Source organism: Panthera leo, chromosome E3 (genome assembly GCF_018350215.1).
Source record: "Panthera leo isolate Ple1 chromosome E3, P.leo_Ple1_pat1.1, whole genome shotgun sequence".
Classification (NCBI taxonomy): Eukaryota; Metazoa; Chordata; class Mammalia; order Carnivora; family Felidae; genus Panthera; species Panthera leo.
The window spans coordinates 8,697,390-8,721,851 of record NC_056694.1 but is presented as its reverse complement, the minus strand read 5'-3'; the positions used below and the strand labels follow the sequence as shown (position 1 = coordinate 8,721,851).

Below are 24,462 nucleotides of genomic sequence, written 5' to 3'. Positions count from 1 at the left end.
GGCCGCACAACACACATCTGAGAGCACCAGCTTCAGAGCCTGATGGCCCGTGAGTGCGGGTGCCGGCTCCCTACTTATTAGGCCAGCGGTTGAAAGCAGACAAGTCTCATAACGCGAGGGCCTCATCTCTCCTGGATGATATGCCTACGCTAGACAGAGCTGTGTGGACTGAGTCAAGTTTGGGCACCGCGCCAAACAGGAGGCCCTCAGGACCCAAAGTCTCCGTCCTTAGACAAGGCCTGACCCCACAGAGCTCTGGGAAGAGACGTCAGAGGTGCCTGCTTCCTCCTGGAGCTCCAGCCCTGGCTGGGTGACAACAGTGCCACTAGGCCGGCGGCGAACAGCAGACTGCCTTGGTGAACTCGGGACGCAAGCCTGGGCTTGGTGCCTGGCCCCCGGCTCAGACACGCACGCCTCAGCCACGTGGGTGGGTGGTGCCTCGTTCCCACATCTGAGGGACTCGGGTTCGACCACTCCGTGAGCTCAGGCCACCGTGAGCTCAGGCCACCGTGCCCTCCGCGGGGAGGAGCAGCAGGTACCAGTACAGACCAGGAGACAGAGAAGACATTCCTTGCCACCACCAAGGTGCCCCTGCTTTGGGATTTCTCCCGTGTTGTGGCCTCCGGGGTGCGGGAAGGATGCCGATCAGCATCCGAGAGGGCTCCAGATGCGCACGGAAAGAACAGCCACGCTTGGCCCTCAAGGAGGCTAATCCCACGCAGCCCCACAGCCCATAAAGTAACAGCAAGAGGGATCTGTTCTGGCTGGAATGTGCTCTTCCGGTGACCAGGCGGGGTAACCTTAACGGAGGCACCTGGCTTCTCTGAACGCGGGTTTCCTTATCTACAAATGTGTTTATAAATGAGCTTTCCGATAAGACGGGAGACGGAAGGCCCTGGCTGGTGGTCCACATGCAAGAGACAGAGCTCCCCAGGCGCCCAGCAAGGCAAAGACAAGAAACAAATGGGCCGCCACCGAGTGCTGTGACGCTCGCTTCTTGGTGGCCTGAAACAAGGGCTACGCTGACCGCCAGGGCGACCATGAGGAACTCTCAGAGTGCCCCCCTCAATGCTAAAACGTATTTGGGTTCAGTCGGCTGGGTAGAAAAGTCACAAACCTTCCCAGTCCTCTTAGGTACTCCTCCATTGATAATTGTCAGAAGAGAACCGCCCCCCCCACCCGGCCCTGCCTGAGGGCCCTTCGGCCACAGATCAGTGCCCTTCGCTGCTCTGGGCGAAGGCTTTAGAAGCGACGGCGCGTCTGTACACGAGAAAGCAACGAGCCGGGGCAGGCGCCGGGGCTTACCTTTCTTTTCCATCCGTTTCATGTCCATCAACTTCTCCACGTTGTTGGGGTCATTCAGCCATAGCTGCATCCGGACGAAGGGCTCCCGTCCCTTCAGACTGAGCTTGTGCCAGGGTTTTGGGCGAGCAAGGAGGTCGGAGACGGAGCCTTGGGTGAGCCCCAAGATGGTCTCCCCAAATAAGCGCTGACCTGGCGAGAAAACGGAACGGAGAGAGACGTCACTACAGAGACCCAGGGATCTGGAAGGACAAGGTTAGATGCAGGCACAGGTTGAAAGACCCAGAGTCTGGTCAGCTGGGTCCCGCGTCGGAGCGAGCGCTTGTTAGAAAGCGCTCTTCAGCCAGACTTGTGACGAACTCCACTGGTGACGGAGACAGTATCACTCCCGCGTGCTGCTGGCACACAACGACGTCTCTCGCAAAAAAGCCTTCAGGCTCTGGAGGCACCGAGGCCTGGATGTCACCGGTAGCGCTTATCAGAGGTGGTTAATCCCTCACCCAAGCTCAGGAGGTTAATAGCGCACGGGGAGCCCTCTCTTATACAACCTCAAACCACAGGGCTGTCTGGCTCCTTTCACGATTAGCAAGGTTATCCGGTCTTGCTGAGAAAACAGGCCACTTGACCCAAGGTCACAGCAGGAAAGAGAAGGAGAAAGAGCCCCTTAGCGCCGTTTTTCTGAAAAGCAGGCCATTTCCAATTCTAAAGTCTATTCCCGCAGTCTCAGCTGCCTCTGCTGACTGGAGCTCAAAGGCGATGGCAACCCCTTCCTCGAAGCCTTTTCTCCGAGGCCGTGGTGGGCAGCCCGCTCCCCAGGCCGATCAGAGGGAATTCTGCTCTGGAGAGCACAGCGACACCAGGGCTGCTGGGTTCGTCAGAGGCTTCAAGAGAAAATTTCTCTTCTCTGAGAGCCATTCAGCCTCGGGTGAAGAGGGGCCGGCACTTTTGAAGGCGCAAATGAGAATGCGGCACAACCTGAATGACCAGATGGGTTCGGAACGTGACTAACAGGACTTATTAGGCGGAAATGGAGACTGGGATCAGACAGGCCGGCGCTGGGTACCACACAGAGTAGGGAACACGACACCTGGGTCCCCGAGCGGCAGGGTGACCGCGGATGACAGGCTCATGGGCTCCCGTCTTCGAGAGGGCAACACCACCCCCTGTGCTCCCAGGGCAGGTGTGAGCAACGGTGGAGTACCTCCTTGTAAAAAAGCGGGGCTTCAGGGGCTCCCGGGGGGCTCAGCGAATTAAGCGTCTGACTTCAGTTCAGGTCGTGATCTCACAGTTCGGGAGTTCCAGCCCCGCCTCGGGCTCTGTGCTGTCAGCACAGAGCCCGCTTTGGATCCTCTGTGTCCCTCTGTCTCTGCCCCTCCCCTACTCGCACGCACGCACCCTCTTTCTCTCAAAAATAAACGTTAAGAAAAAAGAGCAGGCCTTCAAGTGGAAGTCTACAGCCCGGAAAGCACTGGATTTGAGATATTATTATTTTTTGTTTCCATCATTTTCACTTAGGGATACATTTACCGATTTCGTAAACCTGTGGTTCCCTGCATTTCAAACTCATAGGGCCTATAAGCGTCCTAAGTCCTCACCAGATTTTTGCTGTGGTAGTTTTAAATAAATTCTATCTAATTCTCATCTGGCAAATGAATCTCATTTACATTCCAAGGAGCTTGGGATGGTCAGGAAAGTGGATATATGTATACACGGCTAGTTACTACTTGCTTGACCCACCCAGTTGTATGGTGGGGGGGATTATTCTTGGAAACCTGTACTGCTTCTAGAGCTTTCGCAGCGGTGGCTCTCAATCATTTTTGGGTCACAGACCCACTTGAGAACCCGAGGGACGCTACCTACCCTCTCCCGATAAAATGTGTGCACGCACATACTCTGCTTATGATTTCCAGAGACTGACCCCCGAACGTCTCAAGATCTCAAGCCAGAGGTTGAGGACGCCTGGGTCTGACAGCTGCATAATTCAGCGGTAATTTGGCCCCCTCAGTCCCCACTCAGAGACCCCCAGCAGGGGAGATGGGCTCTTCCTCGGAGAAGCTAGGACCGGCTAGAGCTACCACTGTGCTGGCTTCTCAGCTCCACGGTGGCGCTGCTCCGGAGCTCTTCCGGAAGTTCCTGCTCTAAGAGGAGGCAGTCATCTCTCTGGAGAAGTTTCACCCCTGAGAGCACTGATTTACGCATCACACGGCATTGGCGGTACATGCCCAACACCGGCTGAAACTCCAGCAAGGATGGAGACACGGACGGGAAGGCCAAGGTGGAGGCTTTCATGCTCGTGATCTCACGACTGCGACCTTGCAACTTAGCAGTGGGCTCACGGCAGAGCTGTCTTCAGCCGCTTGCCCACATTTACAGAAAACGACACTTCCTGTGAGGGGGTGGGCGGCAATAAGATATCGGGCCTGCTTCTATGGACTCGTGATGGGACTGTAAGGTAGGGGAGGACCCAGGTCTAGGAATCCCTGAATATTTCGATCATTGATGAACATATGGGGGCTTCACAGCCATTTCATTTTTGTGAATTAACTTCATTAAAAACGTTCCCAGCTGACACCGCTTCTTCCCTTGTTCTGGTTTGCACAAGCGGTGGGGTAGAGAACCTCAACCAGGCAAGCTGGCCACCTAACCCCCCCACCACACAAACTTCCCCGGACTTCATTGCTCCTTCCTTCTTGTGCTATCCCCTGGGAGAAACAGACACGCAGGGCCCCTCCGCAAATTCCAGCCGCTCTTCGGGGCTGTCTTAACACGCACCGCACACAACACTGTTCCTTCCGTTGACCTTTACACTCGGGAAGTAAGGACAGAGTGTTTGGGGACGGGCTGTTTCCATTCTCTGGGTGTCTACGACCAGGAGAATCCCATCTGGTCAATGCTGTACCATGGGGGCACGGAAGTTTAAAATGACCAAACACTCTTAATATTCCGACAGACAAAGCCACCGCCCGTGTGCCCCAGAGGCTTCAGAGAGAGCTGCCTCGGGTGGGGCACGCGCGAAGCAAAATGGCCTGGGTCTGGGGCTGAGCCCCAGTGAGAGGGGTGGTGAACTCCGTTCCACCGAGGCTACTGCCTCCCAGTGGAGGGCCTGGGGAAGGGAGCCGGCTTCCTGGAGCAGCAGGGAGGACAGTAATAGACTATCAGCTGCCAGGCGCGGTGCGAAGCAATGGCTTCTGCTCATAAGCCCCCGTCGGGCATTGCCGTCCCAGATTTACAGGGGAGGCTCTGAGAGTGGCTTGCTCAGGATCACAGACACAGTCAGAGGAAGAGCCGAGACGTGAACCCCGTCTGTGGATTCTTCCAGTATGCCATCGGGATGCTGCTCCCGCCCGGCAGCACCCGTGAGGACCGGGGAGTTGCACCGGGCATGCCCTGGTCAGGGCGCACGGGCGTTGGCTGAGACGTCCTGGTGGGCGCGCCGGGGAGGGAGCAGGCTGGGACCGACCGCCCTCGGGAGCCCTGGTATTCACAACTGGAGGGTGTTTTATGTCCTTAGCGATGGCTTACAAACGTTTAAACTCACTGGCTGGTCCCTGCACCCATTCTTCCAGAAACCACCAGGAAGCCACCCACCGCCCCCAGCGTGGCAGCCGGGGAGGGCACCTACCGAGGTTGTTGTCTGTCAGCACCTCCTTGACTCTCTTGGTTATGCCGTAGGTGTCCAGCTCGGGAGACATGGCCACCAGCTCTTGAATGCTGAGGGCCGAGTGTCCGGAGAGAGGCAGTGGCGTGGCGGGCTGGGAGTCTGAGGCGGGCGGGTCGCTGGACTCCGGAGGCTTGCCGTCCTTATTCGTCTCAATGGGGGGACAGGGCTGTTGGACCAGTTCGGTCAAACTCTTCACTGATTCGCTAGAGCTCATCGGCGACTCGGGCGCAGGGCTGCAGCTGGCAGAGGTCTTTGGAGTGCTTTCTGTAATGAAAGGACACGAAAATCTGAGGCTGAAAATAGCTGTCTCTCACCATGAGCATTACTTTCCTTACCCAGGAAATACATTAAACGCCTGTGCAAGAAGACAGCATGGCGAGCTATTGGGTGTATGGCCTGAGAGAAACTTCATCTTCTGCATTAAAAAATGAAAAAACAAACAAACAAACAAGAACCCTGAAAACCGCAACAGAAGAAAAACTAGAGGTTTGAACAAAAGGGATCTGAAGGCTTAAGACAAGGGCATCCTGTTGCGAAACTGCTGTCGTATTAACCATGGGCCATCACGGTCATGACGTCTTCCGGCGGGACCCTGTGATTCCAGAATTCAGAAGTCCCTCGGCTAAATTATAATCTGCATCTTATATTCTGTCCCTAATTTTCAGAACAAAATGAACGGGTGGATTATTTTAAATGAGGGCGGCCCACGACGTGTGGTTAGGAAGGCCCCAGAAGAGGAGACCTAAGGCCTCGGCCGCTGGCCCCAGGGGGCCCCCCCCCCCGTGCTGAGTCCTGGGACTCCCTGTGGGTTCTTGCTCTGATCCCAGAGGGCTCCACAGCACCCAGCCTGGAGGGGACCGACAGAAGAGAAGCACTCACTCTGCTCCCTGTCAAACCCCAGGATGTGCTTCTGAAGGCCAAGCTCTGTCACACACGCTGGCACCGGGAGAGATGGGGCCAGAGTGGCAGTCGGGTCTCCACGCTCTCCCTTCTGTCCTGGTCCGGGCGCCCAGTAGGGAGCGCCACCCCGTGCCACCCGTGAAACCCAGCCTCCATCGGAGTCCTAGGATGTCTGGAATGAAGGCTTTGGCCATTTCCTAATTACCAAATACACAGAAAGGCTGTGTCCGGGAGGAAAACGCAGAGTGAGATAGCGCTAAGGTCCTATTCGAGGCAAAGTCAGCTGATGGCTTGGTGTCTTGGGACAGGCTCCCTCTCGCCGCCTCCCATCAAGCCTGGCACGTAGCAAGAGCCCATGTGCCACGTGTGAGGGGCCAGGCCAGGTCCTGTCACTTGGGCTGTATGGCCTCAGAGAGATAAGTCTCAGGAAGCAGGCCCCTCATGGGACATCAGAGCACCTGGGTGGCCCCCAAAACACTCGCTGCCTGATTAGACAAAACGTAACGTGGAGTAGTGACTGAATTTCAATTGGCCATAGAAGTGGAGTGTCCTTTGCTGGACAGGTCACATCCAAGATAGCGACCTGGATCAGACGCAGGGTAACGACCTATTCTGAACTCAACGAGACGGGAGATGTATTCTGAATACAAGGGATGTTTTGTGTGAATACCTAGAAAAAATCCCAAATGAAACAACTTCAATTCAACCAGTGAACCTGTTCATTATCCTAAACAGGACGAGGGTTCCACCATCACATAAACCTGTGTCCTCAACCCGGAAATTCTGGTTTAAAAAAAAAAACCAAACACAAAACAACCCGCTGGTTTGTAAAAGATGTAAAAGAGCTAGACGTAAACAGCGGAAATGATCCATATCAATCTTGAAGGCAATATGAATCCTACAAATCGGATTTCTTCTCTCTGCTCACCTCCGGGTCATCGTACAACTGGATATAAAACCCAGCAAATGTTATTTTTGTGTCTGAAGCAGCAAAGAAATTGTACTGTAAATTTGCCCCGATCCACCCATGCGAGGGACCGATGTGGCAGACCATCCATCTTGCTCACTGCACACTGTCCAGGACGGCATGAGTCCCCACATGATAAACAGATTCCTTCTCAGGTTTGTGTCCTGTAACCCACAGCAAGGTCAAAAGCACGGCTGCCTGGCTAACAAACCGCACGGTGCCACCGCCTGGTGCTTCCCCTGTTTTGTCTGGTGCCGGCCGAGACCGAGCTCCCGAATCCCCGGACGGCGGCGCGTTTCTTTCTCGCAGGCATTCCCGGCCAGTACTCGTGGGGATTTTTGCCACGCAGAAGCCCTGAGAGAACCGAACAGAGGCACTGGCCGCACGTTACTGGAGTCCCTCTGCGCTCCCAGCCATGGCTGCAGACAAAGGCAAGGCCCTCAAGATCAAACCCCGCCCCCCCACCCCCGAGCTGGGCCTGGAAATGTACCGGGAAAGTGCCGCTGGGCGGGTTTGCATTGGATCTCCACTCTGTGTCGAAACTGCAACCGACAACTCGAAGCGGAGTGCTCTTTCCGGGGGACGACGATTCACGGACCGACACGTGCACACACACGCCACTGCGCTCTCGGGTCACGGAAAGCAGATTGGGCCCACGTGTTTGGCTAGGCACGGACAGATGCAATGGCAAATGGCCCCGTGGGAGACGCCACAAATCCTCACGCAGAGAGCATCACGTTGGAAAGGGAGTCATTTCTTTAGAAAGCTGTTTCCAGGAAGCCCTACGCTCCAGCGGCCGGACCGGCACCACAGCGGCTAATTAACCAGAACCAAGCCCGTTTTGGTGGGAGCATCACAGAGACAGGCTCTAGAGCCCCTGGCAAGGTGGCCCGGCCCCTGGGTGCAGGAAGGACAGGTGGTTGCCTGTCCTTGATCATCTTGACAGAATAAGAAACGTTGTCAACAGAAGAGGATAGTACTTTTTTTTGTTTGTTTTCCCCCAAATCACCAAATGGAGGCCTCTGACTAAAACAATACTTTTTTTTTTTGAGAGAGAGAGAGAGAGAGAGACAGAGCACGAGCAGGGGAGGGGCAAAGAGAGAGGGAGATACAGAATCCGAAGCAGCTCCGGGCTCTAGGCTGTCAGCACAGGGCCTGAATCGGGGCTCGAGCCCACAAACCAGGAGATCATGACCTGAGCCGAAGTCGGACGCTTCACCGACTGAGACACCCAGGCGCCCCTAAACCAATACTTTCTTGAAGGAATAAGGTTTTCTTCCACTCCACGTAATTACAAGTAATTTAGAAAACAAAAAAAGGAGGAGTCCTGGGCTTGGCATTAAGATACGAACTTGGGGGTAGGGCTACCTCTGTTAGCCAGCTGTTTTAACATGAGTGGGATTCTCAACTTCTTGGAACATCCTGGTTTCCTCATCTGGAAAATGCAGACAGCGTTGTAGTGAGGAATGAACCTGGCACATGGTTAGTGCTAAGAAACAAAACCCAAGTTGGATGTTTTGTTTTGTTTTTTTTTTTTTCTTTTCAAAGCAGTTATTAGGGGCATCGATCGGGCTGGCTCCTTTGGAAAAGCACGTGACTCTTCATCTTGGAATTTTGAGTTCAAGCCCCACACTGGGTATAGAGATTACTTAGAAATAAAAGCTTTAGGAAAAAAAAAAACAAAAGCAGTTATTAAATTGTATTGAAATACATTTGTTTATATAAAGGGAACCTACGTTCAGTATAAATCTCCTCCTGATTACTGCTGTTTCTTCCACAGTTCCTGGTGGATACCATGGAGATAACATTCTGGCAGAGGTAAGACTGTAGGGGCATAAAGCAGATCAGGGTGGCGGGCAGGACTAGACTACAAAGGGGTCCCAGGGAATTCTGGGGGGGGGGGTGGGGATGATGGGATTCTTCTGTGTCTTGATTGCCAGAACTCACGGGACACTTCCATGAGCCAAGAGTGAATTCTGCTGTATGTAAATTACACTTTGGCACCAAGTTGCTGAGGACAAAGTTCTGGAAAGAATGAGATGTCATTCCCTTCATTCTTTCACCCGCTCCATAATCTGCTGAGTCAGGCCACTGGGCATATGGTGGTCACCTGGTCAGAGGTGGTCCTGCCCCCTTGGGGCTCATGCCTAGTGGGGAGACGGCCATTCGACAGAAGTACCTAAAGGGCAGTGGGGGTTCTGAGGTAGGACAGGGGGCAGTGGGCAGGCAGGGGACACTGATGTGGCATGAAGATCAGAGAGGTCCCCCGGGAGGGGGATGCCTCAGGTGCGCTTCAGGCACGAGCAGGAGTTAGCCAGGTGAGTCGCGAGAGGCAGAAGTGGCAAGGGAGGTGTAGACTACTCTGGACATCTGGTGGGCTGAGGCACGAGTGAAATGTCGTGTGGCAAGAATATGAAGCAAAGAGAGGCCCCCTGAGGCTGGCCGGTGCAGGGGCTTTGAACGGGCCCCGATGTCTGCTGTGACCCTCACGCACTTGGGAGCCAGGGCAAGGTCTGTTAGAAAGTGGGCCTACCCTTCACCCCAGCGGTGCTTCTCTTCTGGGGACTCAGAGCGGTCACCAGGATGTGTATTGAGGCCTCATGTGGAAGAACACAAGACTGGGAACAGGGTCCGTCGCTGGGAGACCGGGTCTCCAGATTGTGGCATGTTGATACAACATACTGCGTGCTATGTAAGCAGCGGCGAGGACGTCAGGGCTGGGGCCACACATACCGGCACCCGGGGTATGCTGGGGGAGCCCACAAAGCAAGGGACAGAATGAAACGGAGCGTAACGTTTGCGTACGTTGAGGGCCCATACGTACTTTACGTTTTGCATGGCTACGTAGATACGTAGAGGCGAGGATTTAAAATCATGCATGGAAACTGGGGCGCTTGGGTGGCTCACCCGGTTGAGCGTCCGACTTTAGCTCAGGGTCATGATCTCACTGCTTGTAGGTTCGAGTCCCGCGTCAGGCTCTGTGCTGACAGCTCAGAGCCCGCTTCAGATTCTGTATCTCCCTCTCTCTCTCTGCCCCCCCCCCCCCCCGAGCATGCTCTGTCTCTGCCTCTCAAAGATGAATAAACATTAAAAAAATTTAAGGAATAAAATAAATAAAATCATGCACAGGAACGATAAACAGCAAATCCAGGAGGGGTGGCCTTCAAGGACCAATGAGATTAGGGGGAGGGATTCAACTCTATCTTTGAGGTTTTGTTTCTCTTACAAATAAAGGATTGGATGGTGGCCAAATGGTAAGGGTAAAGTTGGGTGTTGGAACATGGGTGCTTACTGCGTTATTCTGGGATTTTAAATATCACAGGCCTAATGTCAAAAAATAAGAAACCAATTCAGCTCCCTATTGCTTCAGAGGGGGAGAATGAACTTGCGAGCAGTGAGGCTGGGGCCTGGGGCCTTGTGGAGGCTGCAGTGCTGTAGGGGGAGAGCGGGTGCTGGCCCGCAAAGCAGACAGGCAGTGGGGTGGGGAGAAATATCTAGGTCCAAGACAGATGGAGGGGCTGATATGGGGAGTGGATGGAGGAAGAGGGAAGAAACAGGGGTGCTTTCCACGGTGGGGTCTGGGTACCTGGACAGAGTGCTATTCACTCTGGTGAGTGCCTTAACAGCAGGAGCCTTAACAGCAGGAGCACCTTGGGGTGGGGTGGGGTGGGGTGGGAGTGAGACCGTATTAAGAAGGCTTATGTTACCATCATTTGTAAAGAGCAGCTACCACTGAAGCTAACATCATTTCTCATGCACTCCCCGTGTGCCAGGCTCTGGGCTAAGGCTCACGAGAATCACCGACTGCACTCCTCGAAAGGACCAGAAGGGACATCCATGTTCCTCTTTTCACAGATATAAGACGTCACGTTCAGCGACACAGCTGGGAACCAGTCTGTATTCATAATAGGCCACCTATATCGTGGGGCCATGCCTGCACCCGCGTGTCCTTTCGTGGCAGAAGAACCGGGCCTGCCTTCCAGGACACAGTTGCTCTGCGATCCGTGTCAACATGCGCGAGTCTCAGAAACTCGCGGTCAGGGCCAAAAAGCCAACCCACTACCGGGGTGAGGGAAGGGAACCAAAATGTAATTAGCAGCGAGAGAAGGGCGTTTACACCCGGCTGCATCAAATTCTCCTGATGGCCCCGCGATGGGAATATAAATCCTGCAACTCCAGGTAGGGAAACTGAGGCTCAGACCGGCAACATGAGTTGTCCAGACCACGTTGGATGGAGAAGGATCCGAACCAGATTGAGAGAAGAAACTCTCCACATTTCCACTGTCCTTTGTCTGGCAATTACGGAAGTATAAGCATAGGCATGCTTTCATTCATTCATTCATTTGCTCGCTTGCTCGCTCGCTCAAGCATTCTGAAAGCACCCACTCTGTGTCATGCACTCCGCTGGCACTGGGGATAAGTGAGAATCAGACACCCATCTTGCTTTCAAGGCATCTATAGCCAGGAGGGCGGGGACAATCGGAAATGGGTCGTCTGCATATTTGAAAAGCCCAGCCACAGAGTTCACGTATCCAATTTTGACAGCAATAGTAAGGTGTTACATTAAAAAGTGATCCATGTGGATTAGGGTTTTTTTTTTTTTTTTTTTTTTTCTTTTTTGCAAGGCTTCGAATCTTACACAAGAGTAGCTTGTAAGATTACAAGAAAGAAACAGAAAGCAGAGACAGTGACGCGAGCCCCTATGAAACACATGAGGCATTCAGGAACTATAAAAGGATTATGAAAAATATTATATTCCAAAAACAGCAGGCAAACAACAGCTGCCTTAAGTTTCCCATACAAGCCAACTGAAAATCCTCGCCCGCCATGATTTCCAGAGACAAATCTCTCTGCAGTTTATCCGATCCACTGTTTAAATTTCCATACCCAGCCCTCTATCTGCAGTAATAATAACCCAAATTCCATTTAGTGTTCATTTGAGCAGTCAGGATAAAGTCGTTTCTTATTATCTCCCCACTGTGTAAAAAACAGCTTGAAGGTAGGAAGTCAGCAAGCATTTTCACCAAAAAGTAATTATTGTAAGTGACATTTTTACTGCTGGCATGCCATAAGGCGAACTGTGCATTCAGAAGGACAAGTTGCTGAAACAAAATGACAGGGTACTCTGTGACATTCTGACAAGAACCCAAACATTATTTAACTGGTGGCCGGTCTGATGCACTACTTTTCATTATGTCCATAGTTTAGGCTTTGAGCCCCTGCCAAGCCAGGAGATTCCAAGTGACTACAAAGACAGACAAGTATGGAAAGATGGGAGAGCGGAGGGAGAAGATGGGGGGGGGGGAGAGGTTGGCCAAACGGAGCCGGGGTGCAGCGTGGTTGTGGTCCGGCACGTGGAAATGTGAGCAAGAGGGAGTCAAGGAGAAGATACAAGGGGGGTGTGGGGGAGAGGCAGAGAGTGGAAGCCAGGGGGGGGACAGCAGCCTCGGCAGCTGCGGCCGCACAGTGGGGCGAGGACGTGCAGAAGGTTCTGGAGTGCCCGGTGCCGGCACCCTGGGTCCAGCGGGAGCTCTGGTGGCCTGGAAGGACCCTGCCCGGCTGTAGGCCCTCCTGGCTGACGGCGCCGACAGCCTCCAAGGCCACAATAGCGTGACCACTGGTCTGCAACACTTCTCAGTGGAGTTCGGATGTGGGTTGTGTGACGGAGCCACTGCACCCGAGCCGAAGCGTGGGGACTCCTCACTTTCCTCCAAGGGACGCACCACCCCTCTGAACAGCAAGGCTCATTTGCCCTCCTGTGTTTAGCCAGAAATCGACCAGGCCTGCACCACACCTCTTAGGATGTCCCCGACGCCACGCCCTGTCCCAGCGGCAGGGGGCGGCGTAGACGGGCTCCTCAGCCCCGATCCCTGCCTCGGGGGCTCACAGCAGACGCTCGTGGCCCCTCAGGACTACCGCCGACTTCTCCGGGCCAGCAGAAAACGTGGAGTTGTTTGTTTTTGAGTATGAGCAGCCTTTTGATGGATTAGCACGGGCTTGAAACCAAATACATGGATACTTGAATAGATGACAGAGCTTTCCACACGCGTCCTACCACGTCCCTGGACATTTTCTACCGAGAAAGAACCGGAAGTAATCTAACCACATGCTAACCACATCCATGCTACAAAACAGCCTTCCTTCTGAGGGCCGAGGCCTGCGTCTGATACCCCAGGGGAGTAAGTAACCCATTCCCGAGGGTCTCCCCCACCCACAGGAAGGTCCATTCCCAAACAGGTGGTGGCATCGAGCATCAGCACACAGTGTCCCCTCCTTGGGCTGGCAACACGCTTCGGCCCCAAGCCAACCTTGCCTTATATCGCTGAAACTCCCAGCAAACCTGCCAAATCCTTTGTTTTTTTCCAATGGCAGAAAGGAGTAACCGGAGGAAGGTTTGGGGCAGGAACCCCTGGGGAGGACCCAGGAAAGGAAAGTGTCTCCGTCGGTCCTGGTTTCTTCTGGAATAGGGAACATCGGTGCTTTCTCTCCCACAAACCCGGATCCTACTGGGTCGCGCTGGCCAGGATAGAAGCGAGGGTGGGAAAAGACAGCAGCCCCAGCACGCGGCGGGTACTGAGCTGCGTGTGTGAACACAACATTTCTAATGCCTGCCTAAGGAACTCTTACAGTGACATTAAAGCCCACATCCTTTACTTGTTAACTGAGAAAACTAAAACAACTAAAATAAAATAGAAGCAAGGTTATTTAACTTGAGCCATGTAGAGCTTACCTCCCCAAACTTGATTTCTAGGCCACTTGAAGAGAGGGCCTGGGCTTTCCATTCAATGAGGGGGCCCTCTAAGTGCCAGGCAGGGCGCTAGGGGACGGGGGCACGGTCGTGAGCCAGGAAGACTTCATTAAGCAAGTCACGGTCACAAAGACCCTGAGACGAGGGCGGGACGGGGACGCTTGGGGGCACCGTGACCCCGAAACTGAGGCTGGGTGGGTGTGGAGGGGAGGCCGCGGTGTGCCAAGGCCTGGGTGGAGAAGAGATGGGGGCCGGGTCACACACTAAGAAGGTGGGACCCTAGGGAAGGGCATGAAGCAGGGAAGGGAGTGTCCCAGCCGGAAGTGCCATCTGGGACGATGGCTCTGAGGCTTGGGCCAGGGTGGGGACTGAGGGAACGGAAAGAAAAAAATTCTGCGAGACACTTAGGAAACAGAAACTGTGTGTGTGTGTGCACGTGTGCATCTGTGCGCACACACACGAGTGTGTGTCTGGGAGGGTGCGTAAGAGGGAGAGAAGGACCGAGAAGGGCTGCCAAGGTTTGGCTCAGATGACCAGGGTTACAGGCTTGCTGTTCACCGAAAGGAGCAGTCCTGGGGAGACAAGGCTGAGTTCAAGGTTGGGTGCATTTCACTGGAGGTGGCCCTGAGTTCTTGGGTCTGGTGGTGGCGGTCCACCTGCGGTGGGAGGAGTTGGGAGGCAGACGGTCGCTGCACACGCGGGTGCGGGAGATGCTGGCCTCTGTGACCGCTGCCTCGCGGTCACCCAGAGACCTGCGGATGATCGGCTCCTCCCGTCCGACACAGTCCTGTGCCTGCCTCATTCTCCAGACTGTTTTTCACTCTCTTTTCTCCCCACACTGGGGAAGCACACGGGGGAGAGACGTTCTCAGCAACCCTGGGCTGACCCAGCTGTGGCAGAGCCAGGGCGGGCTTGGCGGAAAATTCGGGGCACCTGTCCGCCCTCTCCCAGGGATCCTCGTATTTGTGGTGCACGTTGTACAAGCTCTTGAGGAAACACGCACATCAAAAGCAGAGTCTGGGAATTCAGTTCAAAATTAAAAACCCTTCTTGAATCACGATTCGCCTTTTGCAGTGAACTTGGTCTGGCGAAAGTTTGCACTGGGCGACACAGTTGGCCCTGCTTCGGAGCTCGGTGATCTCCCGGCTTCCAGCTTTTCTGCAGATCTATACTGATTTAGAAATAATGCTTTCAAATTACCTTCAATAACCTTATTACCGAACCAGCTGTGTGTATGAACACTTATCAATGCGTCCCTGTGCATTAAGAGAAAATGTATGTCATACAAACAGTCTAAATATATATTACTGAGATGGGAAAAAACAAACCCTCTAGTTAAATTGCTTTGCTGTAATCAAAGATTAATCACTCTGAGCGCGTGTGAGTGTGTGTGCCCGCGTCCTCGCTTCTTCTCCAGGGTTCCGTTTCTGGCTTTGGGCAAACCTGCCCATCCTTCACCGATATTCATATTCTCCGGCAGACCGGTCACACCGCTGTTCCGAGGGTGGAATTAGTTTTCCCGGATTTCTGAGAGTTGGAGGTGGTTTTGGATATTGGTTTATTGCTGCGGCTTCTAGGCCTGCAGCTCAGAAACCCTCCTTTCCCCAGGCACATGGTGGACAGCAGGCTTCGAAGCGTCCATATGTGCAGAGGCGCTAAGCGCCTGCCCCGAGAGCAGCCTGTCCCTGCTCAGTAACACTGCCAGGCAGCCTGGCATGTGGGTAATGATGTTTGGGCTGTGACGGAATGTTCCTCAGAGGATCCAGGGCCGATGGCAGGCGCCAAATGTGACGGTGTGGCGGGCCGGGACCCGGCTTTCCAACAGCACGCAGGTGGGTGAATGGGTCTGGCCCCACACGGGCACCGGGCCGTGCCGAGCAGAACCAGTAACGTCTCGTCGTACACGACGGTATTAGAAAAGCTATTAAGGTACGTTATTTTACACATCCTCCTAATCTCTCCATACTGCTTTACTTAATTTGTGATGAAATTGTTGAGAAAGGGTACTTAATGTAGGACAGTCAGTAAAAGTAATTTATCATCTTCCCGCTTCGGTGCTCACGTTATCAGCGAACTCATTTTCTGCATGCATCATGCAATCAGCCTATTATTTGCATATTAATCAGGCAGTGGACCATGAAAGAACTGTATCCCAGCCAAACGCCGCACTATCTCAGGAGAAACACTCCGTAATTATCATACATCAGTGTTATGATGTGGTAATTGATTATAACATCTTTCTGCTGCCCCTGGGGAGCCCCTCTGCTCACCCAGCTCCAGGCACTCTGGACAGATTGTTCTTTTCCTCCCCAAAACCGAGTCACCGCTGCTGTTTTCGCCGACTGCTATTTCCGTGGAGTATCGATTCTCCCTTTCAATTTTGGGAGGTATTTAAACCACGTGGAACGCAACTGACCGTAACTCATGGACGAGCAGGTCTAGCCAAGAGGAAGGCACGTCCCTCTGGACTCCGTGTTCTCTCTGTCTCTCTCTTTCTCCTCCCTCAGCTTTTGGCTTTGGAGGTGCTGCCGAAGCTTCCAAGAAAGTTTCCTTATCAGACAAAATGCCCCAACTTCAGTCCCTCCTTGTTGCAAAGTTGGTACAAAGGCAGTTCGGCTGCTTTATTTAAGTGCCAAATGACAGACTAATTTTGGTCCTCTCATAAAGGACAAACCCAACATCTGCCAATTCAGACTCAGACTATATTTGGGAATCCAGTTCCAAAGGGAAGAGCAAAACACAAAATCAAGATGAAGCTGGTGATGGAGCCTCCTGGTTTGCTCTGTATCGGAGCCCCCCCTCCTCACTTCTCGTGCAGACCCTGAGCGTGGCCCAGGGGCCAGTCGTAAGGGGCTGGGGCTCGGGTCCCTGGCTGGCTCAGGGCTCCCAGCAGGGAGAGGGCCAGACAGCTGAAGGGCAGGGCTATCCTTCAGGAAGGGAAAGGGCCCTGCACCACTGTGTGTATTTTCCGTGCATGTAGACGGGAAGGGTTTCAAAGCAGCACCGACCTGTATCCCCGGCTGGATGGATTATATATGTTCCATTGCAAACTGCATAAAGTCGGGTCCGGCTCTGCCACTGATTTGTCGCTGGCTTCTCTCCTCTTCTCCTGCCCAACTCCTGGCTGAAATACAAGGGACGCGTCCCGGGGTAATGGAGGGATCTGCTTTTCCTATTGTTTCTTTAGTCTTGGATCTGCTTTTCTGTATTTATTCAAATTTATAATTTGGATCCAGTTTTGTTTCTGGTTTTGAAATGCGGCCTTGGCTTCTCTCTGAGCATGTCGTTCCAGGCACCAACCCTTTACCCACTGGGGGGGCACAGAGCCCTCGGGGCTGAGCGACAGCTCGCCTGGGCCCAGTTCCATGGCAGTAGGGCCGCTGGCCTCAGGACCACGGTCGCTTTTTCCGTCTTCTTGACTGAGGGCAAATCACCGCTCATCTCTGAGCCTTGGTTTTCTCCATCCGTAAGATGGGGGAAATCACTTCCCCTTACTGATGGAGGATTAAAGGTATCAGCTCTGTGCAGGGCACATAAAAGATACGAATACGCGAGTTTTCTCCTTTCAGGCCTGAAAATCACCTGAGGATAGATACGCATGTCAGCTCCTTCGTCTTTCCCTGGAACCAAACCACTGAAAGCCCAAGTCCTCATTTGCTCCTACGACCTACTTTTGCTCCTTGCGCCGAATGCCCAACGTACTGTAAATTCTGATTTCCGAAGAAAGCCGAAAGGGGCGAGAAGGGAGACGTGTCCAGAGGCCCGTGACGAGGCTCCGCACGGGCTTTCTCTCAAAGGCGATTTGGGCGGTGCCCGCACGGAGGTCCAGGCAGAGTAACCAAGGGAACCTGAGCGGGACGGCACGGCTCACCCGTGCCGACGGTCGGTCACCCCTATATCCCGGCAGCGTGGCCGGGTTCCACGCCGCTCGGCCCCAGATGGCATGAGTGATAGAACCTGCAGCCTTTACTCTGGAAGCTCAGGATTTGGGGTCAACTTTACAGGATGGTAGACGGGCAGGCAGCTTCCAAAGACCGATGGCAGTTCCGAGGAGCCGGGAGTCTGGAGAGCTGCCCGCGGCTTCCCCTGCAGCAGACCCTGGCTGCCGGCTTCCACCCGGTGATGTTCGCGCCTGACGAGCTCCACCCCAGGAGCGAGCGGCTGGACTGCTTTCCTGTTTGAAAGCGGGAGGCCTGACGTTCTGTGTGTGCACATATATCATTCACGTATACGCGGGGCAACGTGTAACGGAAGTGTAGCAGCAGAAGTAAATGTTCCAGCGGCGGCCCCTGTTCTTTTTATTTCCTTTTAAACAGAGTTTGAATCTTTTTTAAGTTTATATATTTTGAGAGTGAGAGAGAGAGAGGGAGAGGGAGACAGCATGAGTGGGGGAGGGGCAGAGAGAGAGAGAGAGAGAGAGAGAATATCCCAAGCAGGCTCCACACTGTGGGTGCAGAGCCCAATGCGGGGCTTGAACTCGCGAACCGTGAGATCGTGGTCCGAGCCAGTATCAAAAGTTGGTCGCTGAACCGAATGAGCCACCCAGGTGCCCCCAGAGGGCCCGGTTCTGAAAAGCTTTTGTACACAAAGTCATTTAAAGCTCCCAACAGCCTGGGAGACAGGTCCTGTATTTGCCCCATTTTACAGAAGAAGAGTCTGAGACAGAGAAGTCGGGGCACTTGCCCAAGGCCGCACCGTCGCTAGGCGGCAGAGGCCGGACGAGCCCTCGGCAGTCGGCTGAGCCCGCTGCGCACACGGCCGCTGACACGCACTCAAGGCTGGTCACTGCAGGGCAGTTGCTTACGTTTTGCTGTTGAAATCAATGGAAATATTTCTCACCAGTGACTGGTTAAATAAGATACCGTATATCCAGATATGGGACTTCCCTATAGCTGTAAAAAGAGGAGAAGATTCTTTGCGTACTGGGCTAAGAAGTACCTGCGACATATTGCTGCTTGAGGAGAGTAAGACACGGCACCTGGACGCCTGCAGGCTTCCTTCTGTGCAGAACAGTATCTAGTTACAGGGACCGTCTGCAGGAAACGGGATAGACAGTCTCCGGGGAGGGCGGCTGGAAGACGGGGGTTTTGGGAGGGTGGGCAACTCATTATTTTTCTCAATTAAACGTTTACTTATTTTTTTTGAAACATTTTGTTTTTAAATTCTTTTTAACGTTCATCTATCTTTGAGAGACAGAGAGAGAGCACGAGCACGGGAGGAGCAGAGACAGAGGCAGACACGGAATCCCAAGCCCGCTCCAGGCTCCGAGCTGTCAGCACAGAACCCAACATGGGGCTCGAACCCACGAACCACGAGATCATGACCTGAGCCAAAGTCCGACGCTCAACCGACTGAGCCACCCAGGTGCCCCAATGTTTACTTATTTTTCAGACAGAGCGTGTGTGAGCACAGGAGAAACAGAGAGCGTGACGTGGGGCCTGAACTCAAGAACCATGAGGGCACGACAAGAGCCGAAGTCAGACGCTTCACCAGTGGAGATCAACTCATTTTTAAAAAAGGGGTGTAAACTCTTTGAAAGCTTGCATTTTATAATCATGGTGTACACTTCATTTATTCAAGAAAACCCCACAAATCATAATTTTTAACCAAGTCAAATCTCTTACCCTGAGTTGCTCTCTCTCTGTCTCTTTTTTGGAGAGGTAATGGTGGCAAATCCCACTCTAGGAACAGAGACTTTGGGGGCTGATTTACAAAGGAGCAGTCTTTCCCAGGAACGGTGAGGCTGACGTCTGCTGCCTGAGAGCGAACCCCATGCGGGGCCTGTAGGTACAGTGTGCTCCGGGTGAAGGCAGGCGGGCCGGGCCTCCACTCTCCCCCTGCCCTCCTACATTAACATTGCAGTGGGGGCTGCTTCCGGGTCACATGGCCAGACCCCCGTGGTGAATTCCCACAAAGCGGCGAGTGCACACGCACTAGGGGGAGGTGACAACAAGTCCCATTTCGAGGGGGCTCAAGAGAGGGCCTCCTCCTGTCCTGTGGCATGGCCGAGGCCCCTCCTGCATTTGCTGTGCCCGGCCTGCATCTCATCATTCTTGAAGGGTTAGCTCTAGAATGCCCAAACCCCTTGTCACCTGAGCTCAGCTGAGATAAGGCTGACAATTTTTGAAAGACATTAATTAGAAGGCAATTCACAGAGCACAGTTTCCTAGACCGTCTGGGCTGGCACAGGGGATATCTCGCTCTTGGCAGAGCAAGTTACTCCACTGCACCCAAGGTGAGGAAGGAACTTTCTAGGCCCTGGTGGGACATTCCCTAAGCCCTGCCTCAGCTGAGGGCCCCAGGCCTGGTGGCTCTGGGGCACGTGCTCCTCGGGCTCACAGCCTCCTCAGCCTACCCTGTTTGAACAAGGCCCTTCCCCATACGGGGCCAAATGACCTTTGGGCTTTGGGCCATCATCGTCCACGTCCTCTCCCTCTCTGCCTCTGAGCCCCCTAAGGCTATCCTGTAGCCCTGGCCAATTTCTTCTTGAACTGTTCCCCCTCCCCCGCTGCGCATATTCAGCCACTGCTAATGCCATCTCAGTGCCCTGCATCCTGGAGGCTATGCCACTGGCCGAGTCTCAACCCCTCACCTGCCCCTCCCACGGTCCAGTGGCGGGAAGTTCTTTCCTGCTTATTTCCTGGCTCCCTGTGGTCCAGCGGCTCAGCTCTGAGGTCAGGAGTTTCTTCCCTCCATCCTCTGATCTCTTCGGACGGGGTGGGTGAGAACTCAGGAGGGCTGTGCCACCGATCACGGGCCTCAGCCCCCCTCCTCTCAAGAAAGAGCCACCGGGGGGGGGGGGTAGGGGTGAGGAGAAGCACTTTGGTAGGAGAGGCAGCAGGTACACATCGCAGGCCCAACACCACCGGGGAGGGGGCGGGGCAGGTCGCCGAGGTCCCCCTGAAAGAGCACGGGGCCTCCCTTCTGTCCCACCGTCCACACTTTTCTTCTTCTTCTTCTTTTTTTTTAAGTTTATTTATTTATTTTGAGAGACAGAGAGAGTGAGTAGGTGAGGGGCAGAGAGAGAGGGGGAGAGAGAGAGAGAATCCCAAGCAGGCCCTGCACTGTCAGCAAAAGGAGCCGGATGCGGAGCTCGAACTCACGAACCGTGAGATCATGACCTGAGACAAAGCCAAGAGTCGGATGTTTAACTGACTGAGCCCCCCAGGCGCCCGCACACTTTTCTTCTTACCACACAAGCCTCAAGGCAGCACAGCCAACGGTAGACTACACACAGGAAAGACCAAATGCTCCCAGGATCTACTTTCCTACTGTCGTTTTAAAAGGAAAACAAACCAAAAAAAAGCCCTCTGCGTCAGGGGCTTCTCACCTTTTTCAAAGGTTCTGCACACGCCACGTGCTTCCCTGTCTATGAACTTTGTACCTGCAATGTTCTCCTCCCTGACCCCTTAGCCCTTTACGGCCCAGTCCCTCCGTGGGGCTCCCTCAGCGTCGCGGGGCCTGCACCCACACATACCGACAATAGGAAGGCAGGCTGTGTCTGAATCCAGAAACCCGTCTTTTCTGACCTAGACCTTAGAACAGTTATTCCTTTATCATGGCGTTCTTGATATAACAAAGCATCCGAATGCAGGTTGCAACCAAGAAAGAAAGGCACGCACGGCACACTGAGTTCTCCCGGCCATACTGCGTCGATGAGTGGGCGCACAAGGCCGAGCCCCAAGCCAAATGATCAGCAGCGGCCCACCCTCTGCTCAGGGAAGGGCACTCTCTAGTTCACAGGTGGCTTTCCAGAATCCTCTTTTGTTTTCGATCTGTTCTCTGTGGCCAGGTATAAATCAGTTATATATAAATCTTTTCAGGGGTTAGAAAAATTCTTCTTAGAGAGAACCGACAGTTACGATCACTGATTTATTTCGATGGAAGAGAAAGAAAAAAAAAATCAAATCAAATCTAGTCTAAGGCACTAAACTGAGGCACTAAAACTGACAAGTTTTAGATACCGCCATGGAATTTTCTGGCAGTCCCTATTAACAAGCTGTCCAAATGCCTGCCCGAGAATCCCACTGCTGAGTTCAAAGCACTAAAACCCCGGACAGATTTTCCTGGTCATCTCACGGGCACCAAGCAAGAGTCATTCTGCGTATTACACAGGAATGTTGGCCCGTCCCTAACTGGGGGCTGTGGCCACGGGTCTCTCCAGGGTGTGTGAGGCCACCCACGTTCAAGACACTGTGGCAGCTGTCTCCTCGGGAGGCAGCTGCCGCTCTGCTGACTGACAACAGTCAGCCATGGGATTCTCCACGGGTGCAGAGGACCCGGAACCCACCGCTCCTGACTCACATGCTGGGAAAAAAACTGGATGTTGCAGAATTAATCCGAGGAGACTGGGGCATGCTTTGTCTTATGCGGTTTGCAATAATCCATCTGAAGGGTGGTGTGGAAGCTTATTAACTGCAGTAACAAAATGCTTTCGTGTTCAAAAGTTACGCTCTGTAATGTAATGACTAACATCGCATCCAGGAAAATCTGTTCCTTTCCCTTTTTTTTCCCTCCCCCTTTTAGATCGTCTCTTGTCTCCTTCCTTCCCTTGGGGCAAAGAGATTAATCACACCAAGGAACTGTGAATATAAAATGAGCTGTAGGGAACGAAAATGGAAAAAAAAAAAACACACACACACACACAAAAAACCCCAGCGGTTTACCAGATCGTATCTGCCTACCGATCTATGTACCTACCTACCTACCTACCTACACACGTGCCCTCACACAACCCCCTTCCGTGCATCTTGAGGTTTTCTTCCCTTTAAAAGAAAGCCTGCTACCTGATCAGCAAGGACTGGAGGTCACACTCAGGGGAAACAGCCCTTACAGGGCCCCTCCCTTCATCCGTAAGTGCTTTCTTTTGCTTCCCCAGAGCATGGCGATAGCTAAGCAGCGAGGTCAGCTGATGCCTGGTACCTGGGATGGAAGACCGACAACAGGAAGAAGCAGAGAACCAATCCCCAAAGGACTATCTCCCAATAAGTTTGCCGTATGAGGTCAAACACGACCCCGTGCAGAACCACCGGCTCACCTCCCCCAAGGCACTGGGAACTCCGAAAGAAGCCAACTCAAAAATGTTTGTAGGGAACTAGACTGCCTGGAAACCTCAACGAGTACCTGATCGGAAGTTCTGGCCTTTAAAAACCTATCTATCTATCTACCTATCTATCTATTAAAAGTTAACTCATGTGATCAACACAGGACCCTCTGCTCTATCTAACTATCTATTAAAAGTTAACTCATGTGATCAACACGGGACCCTCTGCTCTCCTAACTCTTCGTCAAGGCCCCAACAGCTTCCAAGAAAAAGCGCAGGCCGCCAGCAGAAAATGGCATTCACCCTCCTGACTGCCCGAGGCCATCACCCCAATGCTCAGATCATCAAAGGAACATTCAGGAATGGTTCCGTTCAAGAAGAGGAAGGGGTGATGTAATTAAAAGTTCGGTCTCTCTCTCTCTCTCTCTCTCTCTCTCTCTCCTCGTAAAGCTTATCAGCAAGCTTGACGTGCAGATCATTAAGGAAAACGGAGACCCCGAGGGGCAGCAGCGCCTGGCACAGAGAAGCAGGCAGGGAGCCTTTAGTGAGGCAAGCAGACTCCTGTGTCAGCAGCTTGCTGTTCAGATGAGTGAGGCCACTCCACTCCCGGGCATCTTATCGCCATGGTAACCGAGCACAGAGTCCTGCGCTGGGCCCACGCATTCTCTGCCGGGCAACTGTAGTCTCTCACTGCTGGGCCGTGGACAGAAGGCCGGGCTTCCAAAGCCCTTCCACACCCGGGAGGCTACTCTGGCCACTAGGCCGGCCCAGGGCCCGGGCTGCTCAGACGCAGAGTGTTTCTCCCCAGCATCCAGGAACCAACCAACCTAGGCTTGGAATTACCTTCCCACAGCCATCTGTTTCTACCACGCTGAGCCACCTCTGGCACGGGCCTCATGGAGTCACTGCCAAGGACAGCACCTTTCTGGGCCCGGGGGCCTTGGGGAAGGATTCCATGGTAGCCGCGGTGAGAACAGAGAACTCGAATCCTGGGGAAATCCTGGAACCGGAGGCTTTGCTAACGTGCCTCTGGGGCAGCACGGCTTCACTGGAGGCTTCCTCACAGACACTCATTTTCTACTCTGTCGAGGAAGATTCTGGCGTCCCCTCTGGGCATCCATCCCAATGATACAGCGATACTCATCATTACAAAATAATTCTCTTTTTCAAATCTAAATCCCACAAAGTGAAAAGCTCTGCTACTTTGACTTTTAGAAATACTCCTGAAAAGAGACCACTGGTAGTAAAGAAGTTTCACGCGAGAAAAACTACCACCCACAATCCTGCTGCAGTGATCATCTTTCTTTTAACGTCGACGAGCGCGTTTTCTCGTCTTTGCGATCCAGAGAAACGCTTTTGCTTAGCGACTGTCATATTAAAAAATTCGTACTTTCCTACAATGTAGGAAATATTTTTCCATCTTTTCCCCCACAACCCCCACAATGAGTGTTTCTACTGACGACTTCCCTATTGCTGACTGTCCCTGGGTGCGACGGGCAAGCGGTCTATGATCCGTCGTCTCCCGTTTTGCCGGGATGACACAGGGAGAGGCCCGCCTGCCACCTCTTCACAGAAACTGCTGGAAAGTTCTTTGGTGCTCATTTTGATCCAGAGGCTCCCTGCCTCCGCCAATCTGCAGACTCTCCAAGAGTCTTACACATCGCTTTATTTTATAAAGTAATTTGACATCTTATTACAAATACCACTTACGTCCCTCTGAGGGGCCCAGCGTGGTTTCCCTATGTCGGAAACGTGACAACAGACCTCCCAGCAACAACAGCAAATACCTGCCATACGATAAAGAGCGAGAGGCCATTCTTCAAGGATGTGTTCGCACATGG

General features: G+C 53.3%; 1 protein-coding gene across 1 annotated transcript in view; it reads right to left on the bottom strand.

The window, feature by feature from the left end:
• CUX1 (cut like homeobox 1) overlaps positions 1–24,462 on the bottom strand; it is a 340,084-nt gene that overhangs the window by 11,489 nt on the left and 304,133 nt on the right. The window contains 2 exon segments of the mRNA XM_042921134.1: positions 1,306–1,494; positions 4,925–5,227. Coding sequence (XP_042777068.1) covers positions 1,306–1,494; positions 4,925–5,227 — 492 coding nt within the window.